Consider the following 13,774-nt stretch of genomic DNA (forward strand, 5'->3'; position numbering starts at 1 on the left):
CTCAGTAAGACATCAAATGAAGCTGACTATAAGTTAGCAATCATCTGTATTTCGCCAGGGTAGCACTGCAGGACACAGAGCATTTTATTCTAAGATATGCATTGCCTCTACTTCTCCTTCCTCCAAATGGTATACAGCTTCCCCACTGGAGCTCTTTTCAAACACAATACACAAATGATTTCTGCCTTGCCAGAAAGCTCACTGCAGAGGCTGTGCTGGCTGCAGGCAGCTCACACTCCCCTGTTTTACCTTAGCTATCCTCTCATGTATCCTCTCATCCCTGTGTTTGTTTTACCTTGGCTATCCTCTGGTGCATCCTCACACCCCCATGTTTGTTTTACCTTGGCTATCCTCTGGTGCATCCTCACACCCCCATGTTTGTTTTACCTTGGCTATCCCTCTGGTGCATCCTCACCTGCCCATTTTTGCCTTGGTCAGACCCCCCTGTTTTACCTTGGCTATCCTCTCATGCATCCTGCCCTTCCGTTCCTGCCCGCTGGCTCTGGCCTGCGCTGCTGCTGTCCTGTACTTCTCCAGCCTCTGCTGCAGTGCTTCCAGCACTGTCCTTGGCTGCGGCAGGGAAGCTTGGAGGCAAACAAGGAAATAACATAGGATTCAGATTTCAGAACATGAAGTTGCCTTTCTCCTTCCCTTCCTTACCTGCTGCAGACATCACTGCAAAGTCTTACTAGGAAGACAATTCTCCTAGGGACAGTTTATTAACTCCTGCTCCCATTGCTAGTCCAGAGCAGGAGTACAGCTGGGATCAGTAGCAGTTTTAAGCAACATGAACTGGGTTTGCTCAGACTTGCTGCAGTTCAGTGGGATGGGGCAGACCTGGAAGTGCCTTCCAGCCCTGCTGTTTCGTATGGCTTGCCCCAGAAATCCTACCTGAAGCTTCTTGGGTCTGAGGTTCAGGTGTTGTGAGAGCCTGGGAAGTTCCCTCTGGACCTAGTACCTTTTGCTTGGATGCATCTTGCAAGTTTCTTAGATTTTCAAGATCTGCAAACCAAGGAAAGCAGGAAGTTTCACAGCATGCTCCATAAACTGCAAGTCACCTCATGTCCCTCAGAAAACCAATTTCATCACATCATCTTCCTGAAAGCTTTCTGCCTTCAAAACAGCATCTGTGTGGCTAGTTAACTCTGAGGCTCCCATTATTGAGATAAATGCTTTATAGCAGAAAATATCAAAGGCTGATTTAATTTAGGTTAGTGCTGCCTGAGCAGGGGAGAAGAAAAAACCCAGTTCAAGTATTCTAAGAATTCTCTCCTCAAAATATAACTTGGTATCTTGGCAGATGGAAAGAGTGAACAGGATTGCTAATTGACTAAAATACCCTAGTAACAAAAGGCATGCTTCCAAAGGGAAGCAAGTGACAGCACCTAGTTTCTGGCATTGTGTAACAGTGCTGATCTCAAAAAATTACAAAAATAGCCCCTGCAAAAATCTTGCATTTTTTAAAGCAAGATTAAATCATGGGTGAAGTTTCTCTCTAATGCCATTTGATGATCAGTTTATTAAAGTCAGAGCCGTAAGTCTCATGTTTATTGAAATAAAAGAATCTGTCCTTTAGTTCCCAGAAATAAAACTCTGCTGAAGTTAATATTTTAAAAAACTGAGTTGCACAGACCAAGTATTAATTGGTGGTGATAGTAGCTCTGGTTTTAAAAAATGCCTTTCTCACAAGGATCAAAGTATCTTTAAATAACTTGCTTTAAGAATTGGTCTTTACTGCACTGCAGTCTGTTTAGTAACCTCTTCATCTGACCTTCCATATGCCAGTGAACTGTCAGCATGTGACATTACCCTTCTTTTCCTTCCACTTCAAAGATTGTATGTCAATATCTACAGTTACAGACCCAGGAGTATTAGCCATCAGCACCTACTTGGACCTTGAACTTCACAATATAAACAATACTACTTCCTTTTTCTTTGTCAGATTGGATTCCAATTTTATTATGCAGCAAGCCTCACACTTAAGTAAGTGATCATCAGTTTGCCATCAAATGCAGAATTGTTTCATTGCAGCACAGACAGACTTCCAAATGGGTTTCTGTAAGACAAGCCTTACCCTGAGGAGGTGGAGGCATATTCTGGAGGTCTATTGGCTGCCCACTATCCAGAGCTTCCAAGAATATATTAAATTTCTAATGCAGAAAAAAAACAAACCAGGAGATTTATTTTAGTGTGTCCAAGACTTGCTAGCTACCACGATGAGTATCTGGCACCTAGTGCACATGTGAACCACACAGGCTATGGTCAGCACTCAGGATTTGTGTGCTTACCTTGCCTGCCTTCATGTATTCCTTTGCTTTCTCCAGGTCCCCTTGCTGCTTGGCTTTCAGAGCTGCTAATTTGTAGTCCTTCTGCCTCGCCAGCAGTAGTGCTCGTGTGCTGCTGCTCTGATCTGAGAACAAAACAATGCTTGGAGCACACAAGATGTGCACCCCTTGCATCTCATCCTTTTCAAACCTGCCCTTGTCCTCTTTTGTTCTAAATCACATAGCCATCTTACACAAGTTCTTCTTTCCTCCAGCCTGGACAAGTCTTGCCAGACATAACCACCCCAGTTTTCCCAGGTAAAAGTCTTTCAGTGAGTATCTCAAACACACTTTAAAGTTTAGAAATCCAAGTCACAATGTTCAAGGAGAAACTGAGGCACAGGAAAAGTGAAAGAGAAAGATACTGAAGCAGTGCATGTAAGAGCTCTGTGGCAACAAGTGATTCCAGTACCAGAAATTTAGCATCCCACTGACAGTTGCCTGAAACACTCAGGAGAGTTCCAGCAGAAGCAGAGCTTTGCTGCACAGTACAAACACTGAGGCAGATGCAGCACCACAAGAGCGCTGCAACTGCTCTTCCTGTCAGATCATGGTACCTGTTTCCACTGTAGGACTAGGAGCAGCATCACCCTGTAGAGACTCTGATTCCAGATGCTGCACTGCCTCCTCCTGAGAGGTCGTCTTCTGCTCATCATCATGGGCAGACTCAGCTTTATTCTCTGGTGGGACACTGACTGACTCTCCTAAACTCTCTAGCTCCACTCCTACAGCTTGAGGTAAGTGAGTAGAACTCTTCCCTTTTGCAACAGGAGGTGGCATTTCTTCCTCATTGATTTTTTTGCCTTTCTTCACCGCTGCCAGCATGGTCTCCAGTGTCTGGCAGAGACAGAACAGCAGTCAGCAGGCGTTTTCATCAAACACAGTACTGGTATAAAACAAACACCCATTCATTCATGGTTCTATCTATCGCAAGCACACCACTACACATCTCTGCTCTTCAGCCCCTTTTTTTCTTCAAGGCCAACTGCAGTACTAGTGAAAAGTGTCCAATTACCAGAGCCACACAATGTGAAGGGCTTGCTACCCAGAGAACATAACTGCAAGCAACCCAGCACCTACAATCACTGGACAGCTGATGTGGTCCACTCAGCTTTGTCACAAAGCCACCAAAGAAGCCATTTATACTGTCTGCAGATAGATTGTATGTCTTTAAAACAGGACACACTGCTCTGGAACACCACTGCCTATGGCTGTGCCTATTTAACACCCACTTCATTCCATGAGAAACCACATTAACCCCCACCAAAAGAAACAGAGCCTTAGCTGCTGAGCTGTGGCAAGCAGCTTCCACTACCTCTAGCACAGGCTAGCTGCTGCATGTTCCCTAACCACAGCCAGTACTTTCTGATGTGAGGTCCAGACTAAACAGCACAATGCACTAAGCCAAAACCAAAGCTGTGCTTTTGTCATCTTCCACAGAAAGACAACAACAATGAACAAATGTCACCAGAATTGCAGTTATTTCTGGTTAGCCATGACACTGTCTGACCTGATAAAGCACTAGTGGCAGAGATAGTTAGGAGTGGCTGCATGTGAGACTGTACAGCCCAGTACAGCAGTCCACATACAGCTCTCTCCCATGTGTGGGACAGCAGGCCAACCGGAAATGGAATTAAAGGCCAGGATTAAAGTTCCCAGCTCCAGGAACTAAGCACAAGAGATAAGAGTGCACTCTTTACTGGCAAGTGGCTTTGCTAATAAGGAACTGTGAAGTGAGATCCAGTCTGTTATCCTCAGTTACACCCCTTAGGCACAGGGAAAATCCCGGCCCTGAGAAATACAGGAAGTGGCAAGCCACACGCTAAGCTTTGTTCCTGCATGAGATGAGCTGCTTTGCCCACCCCTTTTGCTCTCTGAAAGCTCAGGTAAAGTCACATCCACTCCTTCCAGAGCCAGCAGGCAGTGGACACACAGAAACACTTCTTTCTCCTGCACTTCTCTCCTGGGCTTGGCCTTCCTTGTTCCCTTTGTACCCCAAGACATCAGTCAGACATTACATTCTTCCCTCAGCAGACCTGCTGAGCTGTAAAGCTTTGCTCAACAAGGCACAGCTGGCTCTGTCTGAGGTGATGCAGGAGACAGCTGAAAGCAGAGGGAAAAGAAGGCAGTCTGTACAGCCTTGATCACCAGGCTCTACCAGCCTACAAGCACACCACCTGGCTGGAAAGGAGGAAGCTGAAGGAATGGCTCCTGCCTGCAAACTGTAATTGCCTTCATAAAAAGTCCTCTTCTGGTCATTCACTAGCACAGCCAGCACAGTCAGGGAGAGCTGCCACCTTCCTTTGTCTTGCAAAACCAAGTACAAGGTTAGTGTCTGCAGAAGGCAGCAGCGCTGAACTGGAAGGATGTTAGGAAAGCTCCTAACTTCTAAGGTAATACTGAACAGCCACCACAGGTCAAACTCAGATCTAGAGGGAAAGGTTCAAACTACCAGCATTTATCACAGCACTTGCCTCCAGCTGCCACTAACCACACTCAACAGGAACAAACCCCAAGGGCATCTGAAGTTAAACACGATGTGGCTATTTGCTGCAGCAGATTAGGAGTAAGGATCAAGAAACGTCTGTGAAGTAACTCGAGGCAGCATAGCAGGATTTCTGCCCCCTTTCAAGAGATGCGTGCGCAGACATCTGGAAAGAATCTGCAGCACAGCTGAAGAGCTGCCTTTGCCTCCCCCTCACTCACTCACACACCTGATGAACCTAGCTTACCTTAAGGCCTCTTTGGTATCGTCGTACTCTGGCACCCTCCCCTGACTGCTCTGCATTAGAAATTGCTGTCCTGTAGCTCTCAATCCTCTCCTCTATCGTCTGCTGCAGCTCACTGGTAACAGCAGGAAGTGAGGTGGTCTCAGAAGAAATAATAAAACAAATCAAGAAAGCTGATTTCATCCAACCTTATGAGTTTTCTCACAGCACTGAAACACAAATACTCCCCTTCCACACACACCCCTGCCCGTGGGCACAAACAGCACACAGGCTGCGAAACAGAGGAGCTCTTGTACTGCCCCAGCAGTCCCGGGATCCACTTCTGAGCTCTCTCTCAGAAGCGTTATGGAGAAGAATGGGTGGAGACATCCAGAAACCTCAAAGCCACAGGGTAACTGCAGCCATGTGGTTAGGGAGTAGGTGAAGAGAACAGTAAAGCCTCTCAAACACCACATAACAGAGGGTGTGAAGAGGTATTTTGGCAAGACTCTCTACTTTTTCTTTTTAAAACATGCTACTTTACTCCATTCTGGGCTTCCTCAGCCTGGCTTTACCACATGAGCTCTTTCTCTTCCTCCAGCCTGGAATTAGTTCAGTGACAAAAGCAGCCTAAGCAAAGTTATGAGTTATGCAAACACTCCCCAGCTTCAGAGACCTTTCAGATGGCTGCTGATGCAATTAGTGCCATTATCTCTGCAGAAACACCCTCAGACCCAGTTATTAATGGGCCCAGTGCACAGGAGCTCTGCAATCTGTAGCACACAACAGACATATGGCAGTAACCCAGTAAGGGACCTGACTGCATGAGGATAGAAAAATGAAGCTGAGAAACTCCACAAAGACATAAAAAATATTGAGTTATGATGAGTGACACAATTTCAGCACACTGCTCAGTACCCTGAAGGGGAAGACACCAACTCTGGGAGCCTGAAAGGCAGTCTGCTTGCTTGGGTATAGTGAGAGACAAGGCATGCCTGATTCCACCTGCTCACCTCCTCAGTTCTATGCTAACATTAAAAAACACCCTCTGAACAAAGCACAAAGCTCATGCATATTAGTACAGCCCTGGCTTCCACAGAGGAGCATTAATGCAGCTTGCCCGCCCCTGAAGGACAAGACCTCTCTAGATCCTTGTTGGTGACTTGTGTGTAAGCTGTTATGACAACAGTTATTGAGCACAGCTCTCAGGAAGACAAAGCCCTGTCCTACCTGTGGCTGCAGCTCAGGTTGCTCCTCTTCTGGTTCAGATGTGGATGGCTCCACTGCTATCCTTTCATCCTCACAGCTTCCAGGCTCACCCTCCACTCCCAGAACGTCCTGCAGTTCTGCCTACAGTAAACAGAAATGCCAACAAAAAGCTTCTCAACAACTTCTGTTTCCACGAAAGACAAAATAAAATCAAGTCTCAAGCTCCAAAACCTTGAAACCAAATAAAGAGTCAAAACGTCTCATAGAATCATAGAATAGAATCACAGAATCATAGAATCAACCAGGTTGGAAGAGACCTCCAAGATCATCCAGTCCAACCTAGCACCCAGCCCTACCCAATCAACTAGACCATGGCACTAAGTGCCTCATCCAGGCTTTTCTTGAAGACCCCCAGGGACGGTGCCTCCACCACCTCCCTGGGCAGCCCATTCCAATGCCAATCACTCTCTCTGTGAAGAACTTTTTCCTAATATCCAGCCTATACCTACCCTGGCACAACTTGAGACTGTGTCCCCTTGTTCTATTGCTGGTTACCTGGGAGAAGAACAAGGGGACACAGTCTCAAGTTGTCTCATATTCTGGTCATTTCTGCATTATTGGGTTTTGCTTTTCTGAATACTGCTTTTTGTATTTTCAACAAGAAGCGCCAGACCCCACACTGGAGCTCCCAGGTCACCACAGAATTCTGAAGTTCAGAGATGATTTAACCCCAAATCTGGAATTTCCCAAGTGCCTCTGCCCAGGCCCTGCTCACCAGCACCCTCAGTGAAAAGAGGAAGGATTTCCTAGGAGATCTTCCTTCAGGCCAAACACTGCTTGAGGCAGCAGGTAAATGGTGACAGACATCACTCCAAGGAATGCCGCTGGCTGTATTTCACCAGCTGACATGGAATAGGGCTCCTGATGTTTCTCTCAACTCTCCAAGACCCTCAAATACATGAATGTTAGTTAGGAAAGTCTCTTACTCTGGATAAGGCTGGATCCTGCAAAACCTCTTCCCTGCTGGAAAGCTCCTGCAATATTTTTAGCTTTTCACCACAAAACTAGCACACATTTCTGCTAAATGCAGTTTAAAAACTCCCCAGACAAACAACAAAGAGACACCAAACCTTTCTGCTGACAATGTTATGCATACCAGCAGCTCTGTGTCCCTCTCCAAGTCTTCATCATCTCCTTCCTCCTCATCTTCATTCAGGTCCTTCATACACTCTGCAGCCATCTTTTCGATATGATCCATGGGCAGAGGAGCTGCAAAAAGAAACCACAAGGAGCCATAAACCCCAAGTAACAGTTATGCAGCTGCTGGGTATAAATCCTAAGGAAGCTGCTACCAGCTGAATGCCAGCAGTGAAATCTCTTCTGACTTCCCCTCTACAAGACAGGGCCACAGGTAAGGAAGGAATATTCGTGGAGAAAGGGCAAGGCCTGAGGAAATGGACATCCCAGAGAAAGGCAGTGCTGGTGTTTCTGAGAGTGACAGGCAAGACATGAGACAAGGGGGATCACAGGATATAAGGGGTTGGAAGGCACCTCCGGAGATTGAGTCCAACCCCCCGTCAGAGCAGGACCATAGAATCTAGCATGGGTCACACAGGAACACATCCATACAGGCCTTAAAAGTCTCCAGAGAAGGAGATGCAGTAACCTAGCTCAGAAATCAGCTCTCACATACAGAATAGTCTCTGGTTACTCTTGCAAGGAGCCTGAGTGGCAAACCAAAATCACTGCGCTAGACTAGCAGGTATGGTGGGAGTAGGGCCACAGACAGGCCTGAGGTAGGCTGGCACAAGAGAACATTTCAGGCAGTGTAAGACAGGTTAAGTGGGACTGGATGCAATAGTTGCCTCAGGTAAAAGCTCCTGCAAGCCACCTCACACTCCTAGGCTGACTGAAGACACTCCTAAGTACTTGCAGGATATTATTTACAACTTGTAACAGAAACATTACCAATATGAAAAAGACTTCAATTTTCCAAGCACAAATAGTAGAACACTGCTGTTCTCTGCTGTTTTGTCAGAGCTGCATTTCTCAGTTAAAACAACAATCAGTGGTGGCAGGAGAGAAGAGCAATAGAAACTGTTGATGAATAAATCCATGAAAGGGAACTACTGGAGGAACCTCTGTTCCCAGTAGGAATAAGCATATCAACTAGTTTCAAGCTGATGCTAGATATTTATGACATGATTGTCCACATTAACAAGACTTGTATTCAGCATCCTTGACAGGTCTTCTTGCTCTGTGTGCTTTGGCTCCTGTCAGTTTACCTGAACAAAATGTAATTCACTCCTGGTGTGGCCCCTGACAGACAGAATAAATTCTGACTCCATATGGAACAGAATTGGTCCACATCCATCCTTCCCTTCCTCCCTCCCTCAATGCCAGCATTTTCCCTTTCCCAGTTCTATCCCTTTTCCTCTCCCCTCACCCTGAACTAACACGAGTTAAAAGCACTCTAGCTCCCAAAGACATCACAGTTAACCCCACAGTTCAACGCACAGGATGTCAACACTTGTATTAAACACCCCAACACACCTGCTACTGAAACCTCTGCTCACATACCACTTTGAAGGCAAAAATACGTTCTGATGTGTACTGCAACAGCACATGCAATGCAGCTCAAAGCATTCACCATCAGCAGTGCAGAGTTCAATGAATTTCCAAGCAAACTACAACTGCATCACTTCAGGTTTTATTTGCTCCATGTAACTCCTGAGATTCCAGCAGTCACTCTAGACTCTTAGATAGAAACTCTCTCTCCATCCCATCTTAAACTAGGTCTATATTTATCCTTTGTATCTGATGATGATTAATAGCTATTTTAGAGACCTACTGAACACCACAAACCTTAAGCCAAGCCACTGGCTGTTAACATGATAAGGAAGGGACACAGCAAACTACCTGCGTGTCTGAAGACAGCAAGAAAGGAAGCCAAGAATATCTTTTTGCTTTGAGAACCTCCTTGGTTTATGCATCAAACAGCACTGCAATGTCACACACAGTATATGCAAACAGAATGCTCCAAATCAAGGCGTCACCTTTGTTTTGAGCCCAAAAGCAGCAGCAGGTGCCCGGCCCAGAGAACTGCTATGCCAACCATGAAGAGTGCTGTTTCTCCTGCCTCTCTGACTGCTTTCCTGCACTGCTCTCATACCCATGAGATCCTCCCCTTTCCAACTCTTTCTGGGTTTCCAGTCTTGCAATCTCTCTTCAAGCCTCTGGTCTTCACCCTGAATACTCAACTCCTCCTTGTCAAGTTCTTGTCTCTACTCTATGCTGTGCCAAACCATATCTTCCTTAGCTATCAACTTCTGCCATGCTCTCTCAGAGGTGGAGTTCTTTGCACACAGATCCCAGCCGTCCCCATAAATGCCTCTGACACTTCCCTGTGCAGACACATGACTGTGACTCACCAGTGGCAGTGAATGTGCATAAAAGAGAGATCTGCAGCACAGAGCTCTACAACCAGGTTAAATGGAGCTAAACCCAGATCCCATTTGTCCCCTGCTTCTGCTGAATCAGCAGAAAATTAACCCAGCTGCAAAGCCAATTTTCTTCAAAGGACCTCTGCTACTGTATCAGTAATTCAGTATCTCTACCAAACACATTGCTCATGTCTGACCCTTACCAAAACTCCACAACCAGGATGGTAGGGCATACCTAAAGGTAACTGGCTGTGATTCAGGAGTTAACAGTGATCTTTACAAGAGGCCCCATTACAAGCAGAAAAGCCAAAGAAACCTCCTTGGCTGTCTGGTTTAACTTCAATGTGGTATTGCAAATGCAGGCCACAATTTCAAACACCTGAGTGTGTGCCCAGCTGGCACTTATCAGGCACGGACAGCAAACATCTTTGTAGTTAAGGTGTTGCAGCTGGACAGCTTCTGCTGTTGCATCTTCAAGCCAGAGGAAGAGATCACTTCAGGAGTGAATTATTGCACCTTGTGCTTAGCCAGGAACTGAGCACTGTACGCGCTGTACCAGGTCCCTTTTTCCTATCCTTCACCACACAGTGGATTTTTTCCACTGTTCTTATTGTACCCTTCTCCTTCCCAGGAGCTGGCCTGCGTCCTGCCCCCACCATGCAGCATGTCCTCATCACTACACTGTACCAAATCTGAGAGTCCCCAGTGTCAGCTGTTCAGTCGTTCATCTTCCACAGGCTTCTAAACTCCCCATCCTGTCAGGTAAACAGAACAGCTGTGATTCTGGAAGTTTTATGAGCCATGACACACCTTTAGAAGGCATAGCACATGCTCACCTCAAGTTTAAATTTCCCTCATGAATAGAGACCGAGAAACACACAGTGAGTGAGGGACAAGAAGAGGACAAGAAGAGGACAAGAAGAGGACAAGAAGAGGACAAGAAGAGGACAAGAAGAGGACAAGAAGAGGACAAGAAGAGGACAAGAAGAGGACAAGAAGAGGACAAGAAGAGGACAAGAAGAGGACAAGAAGAGGACAAGAAGAGGACAAGAAGAGGACAAGAAGAGGACAAGAAGAGGACAAGAAGAGGACAAGAAGAGGACAAGAAGAGGACAAGAAGAGGACAAGAAGAGGACAAGAAGAGGACAAGAAGAGGACAAGAAGAGGACAAGAAGAGGACAAGAAGAGGACAAGAAGAGGACAAGAAGAGGACAAGAAGAGGACAAGAAGAGGACAAGAAGAGGACAAGAAGAGGACAAGAAGAGGACAAGAAGAGGACAAGAAGAGGACAAGAAGAGGACAAGAAGAGGACAAGAAGAGGACAAGAAGAGGACAAGAAGAGAGCACTTGAAAAGCAGACATCAGTTCAAGATCTCCTGACACAGAAGCTCATCCTCAAAACACTACACCGCGTTTAAAACATGAGCAACCTATGTCCACTGGTGGATGTTGTGCTGTTGTGTTTACCAGCAAAACGGTGCTGATCAGCTCTAAAGGTTCACTGCAATCTTAAATCTGAAGAGTGGGAAGGATGTAGAGGTTAGTTTTAGACACCAACACACCCTGTCATCAATCACAGCGCTCAGACATGCACTTTTAATTAAAGTTTTTATTTCTCTGCTGCTTTGGGCAAAGTCCCTTCAAACATTACAGGCAAAGTACTGCAGAGCTGCAAATAAGGCTGCAATTGCACTAACTTCTTTCCAGCACCTGCTCACCAACTTGCAAGCAACAAAAACAGATCAAGGAGCTGCTTCAGCTGCACACCCAGGATAACGGCAGCTGTTTATTTTTACAGATCAGTTTGTTGAACCAGTTCATCCTGCAGCTCCACAAACAGGGAACACTAGCTCACTGGAGGCTGCCCCCCTCAGCAGCAGCCTGCATTTATAGTGCATTACAGCCACCGTGCAGAGTGCAGGCAGCCTTACCAGACACAACTAAAACATCAACAGCACAGTGATCCACTCCAAGGGACACTCTGATGACCTGCCTAACACAAGCTACAAGATTCTCTGAGTAATTCCATCAGTTCCAGGATTTCCTCCTGCGAAGAGTATTCCATTTGGGTTACAGACGTCAAGTAACTAACAACAAAAATGTTCATCCAGTAAGTTCAGTTTTCAAGCAAAATCAGAAGGACCAAACCCCTGCCACAAGACAATTTCCCATTTGAATTCATCCTATACTTTCCACGTGCTAAACAAGCATATCTTCATTTAGTCATTACACTGGCTAGCCGGTCTGGAGAAACAGAGACAAAAAGCCTTTTACCCTTTCTGAGTCCTAACAGCTTCAGCATTTTGAAGTGATCAGCAATTGTAATTTCAGATTCTATCAGTAATGGAAAACTATCTCAGATCAGTCAGTGATTTTTTAATAGGTACCTTTAATAAATTATTTGGGCTGTCAGGAAGTAAAATCCAGATACTTTGACTTACTTTTCCCTCTTGGTTTTGATTTGCCTTCTTTAACCTTTTCTCCTGTGAGAGCAGCAAGCTCTGCTTCTAGGTCCCCATCATCACCACCTTCCTCTGCACTCAGCAGCATCTCTTCGGGATTGAAATCTACAAACAGCCCCAGCTGGAGGAAAGAGAAGACGACTCAAATCAAATCCTGAAGTGAGAACAGCCACGGCACCCAAACCATCATAGTGCATGCACCACTGAAATGTTTCCATGCATTCTGTGTACTTAAAGCCCATTCTAAAAGCACCTTCATCACCAAAACAACACACACTAGCCACACAGAACCCACAAAAGGAACAGATATCTCAATAAGCCACAAATATTCCCTTTAAAACCTTGCACAATCAACGATTTCTTAAGATCAAGCCTATCTACCAGTCTGAGATAAGGATGATGTCTGCCACAGAGCCTCACAAAACAGGTATCATCAGGGAAGCTCAGGACAGTCTATGACAGCTCAGCTCTGAAGTATTCAGCCATGGCTCATACAGGACAGGTGTGACATACACACACACTGCAGAGATTTCTTGCTTAGCTGTAGGAAGAAGTGATAATGACATACATAGAACTGTTCTGTACTTCTGGGGGACTGCATGCAAATCATGAGCACTTGGAATCATCAGCTCAGTGACAGTACCTCAGGTAATGCCCTTAAAAACAGGAATCAGAGCTTAATCAAGTGGTGCAGAGTTATCACTCAGTTGTTGCAAACCATGCCAAAGGAACCAAGTACCAGGGAGATCTCTGAGGTCTGTGTCTAAAAGGCATTCTTCTAAAATGACATTTAATCCCGAATTTTATGGTGGTTAAGGCACAAACTGCCCCAGAAATGACACACTCTATTCAAAGGGCACTAAGATTTTTTTATAAACATAAATTCACAGAATTAGATTAACCTTCTGGGGTTGGGGGAGTAGCTTTCATAGAAGTACAGAGTAGTTTAGGTCGGAAGTGACCTCAAAGAGTATCTACTTCCAACCCCCTCGCCATAGGCAGGGACACCACCCACTAGAACAGGTTGCTCAAGGCCTCATCCAACCTGGCCTGGAACACCTCCCTGGGCAACCTGTTTCAGTCTCACCACTCCCACTGTCAAGAACTTCTTCCTAACAGCTACTCTAAATCTCCCCTCTTCCAGTTTAAACCCATTACTCCTCATCCTGTCATTACAAGACCTTGTAAATAGTCCCTCCCTACCCTTCCTGCTGGCCCCTTTCAGGTACGGGAAAGCTACTAAGCACAAGGCCCTGTTGGCTTATTGGTCTTCACAGGGCCAAGCAAGCAGCAGTTCAACTTTGCAAGCAAGGAATAAAAATCAGTTGTTATTTTTACTAGGCTTAACAATCTCCTCCTGTCTCCAAGGAAGAACTGCCAGAAGCTTGTCAGTTTATAACCTGGGGTGAATAGCAATTTTATTTTTTAAGCCTGTAGGAATAGAGGTGATGGTGGCTACTATCTCAGAACACTGTGTCATTCTTTGAAGTCTCCTGTAATCCCACAGAAGAACATAAAACATAGCTGAGGTGCACTGATTCTAGGAATCAGTATTCAAAACCAGCAGGACTTTGTTTACTAGGGTTGATCCTGCCCTTGCCATTCCCTTAAGGCCCCAGGCACATAGC

At 45.7% G+C, this 13,774-nt stretch overlaps 1 protein-coding gene across 1 annotated transcript in view; it reads right to left on the reverse strand.

Moving 5' to 3' along the window:
• Positions 1-13,774, reverse strand: part of CC2D1B (coiled-coil and C2 domain containing 1B) — a 34,361-nt gene that overhangs the window by 18,806 nt on the left and 1,781 nt on the right. The window contains exons 2-10 of the mRNA XM_064147382.1: positions 12,126-12,267; positions 7,398-7,510; positions 6,263-6,382; positions 5,057-5,194; positions 2,882-3,161; positions 2,289-2,410; positions 2,075-2,150; positions 892-1,002; positions 454-584 (exon numbers count right to left, since the gene is read on the reverse strand). Coding sequence (XP_064003452.1) covers positions 454-584; positions 892-1,002; positions 2,075-2,150; positions 2,289-2,410; positions 2,882-3,161; positions 5,057-5,194; positions 6,263-6,382; positions 7,398-7,510; positions 12,126-12,267 — 1,233 coding nt within the window. The remainder of the gene's footprint in view (positions 1-453; positions 585-891; positions 1,003-2,074; positions 2,151-2,288; positions 2,411-2,881; positions 3,162-5,056; positions 5,195-6,262; positions 6,383-7,397; positions 7,511-12,125; positions 12,268-13,774) is intronic.

Source organism: Pogoniulus pusillus, chromosome 8 (assembly GCF_015220805.1).
Source record: "Pogoniulus pusillus isolate bPogPus1 chromosome 8, bPogPus1.pri, whole genome shotgun sequence".
Taxonomy (NCBI): Eukaryota; Metazoa; Chordata; class Aves; order Piciformes; family Lybiidae; genus Pogoniulus; species Pogoniulus pusillus.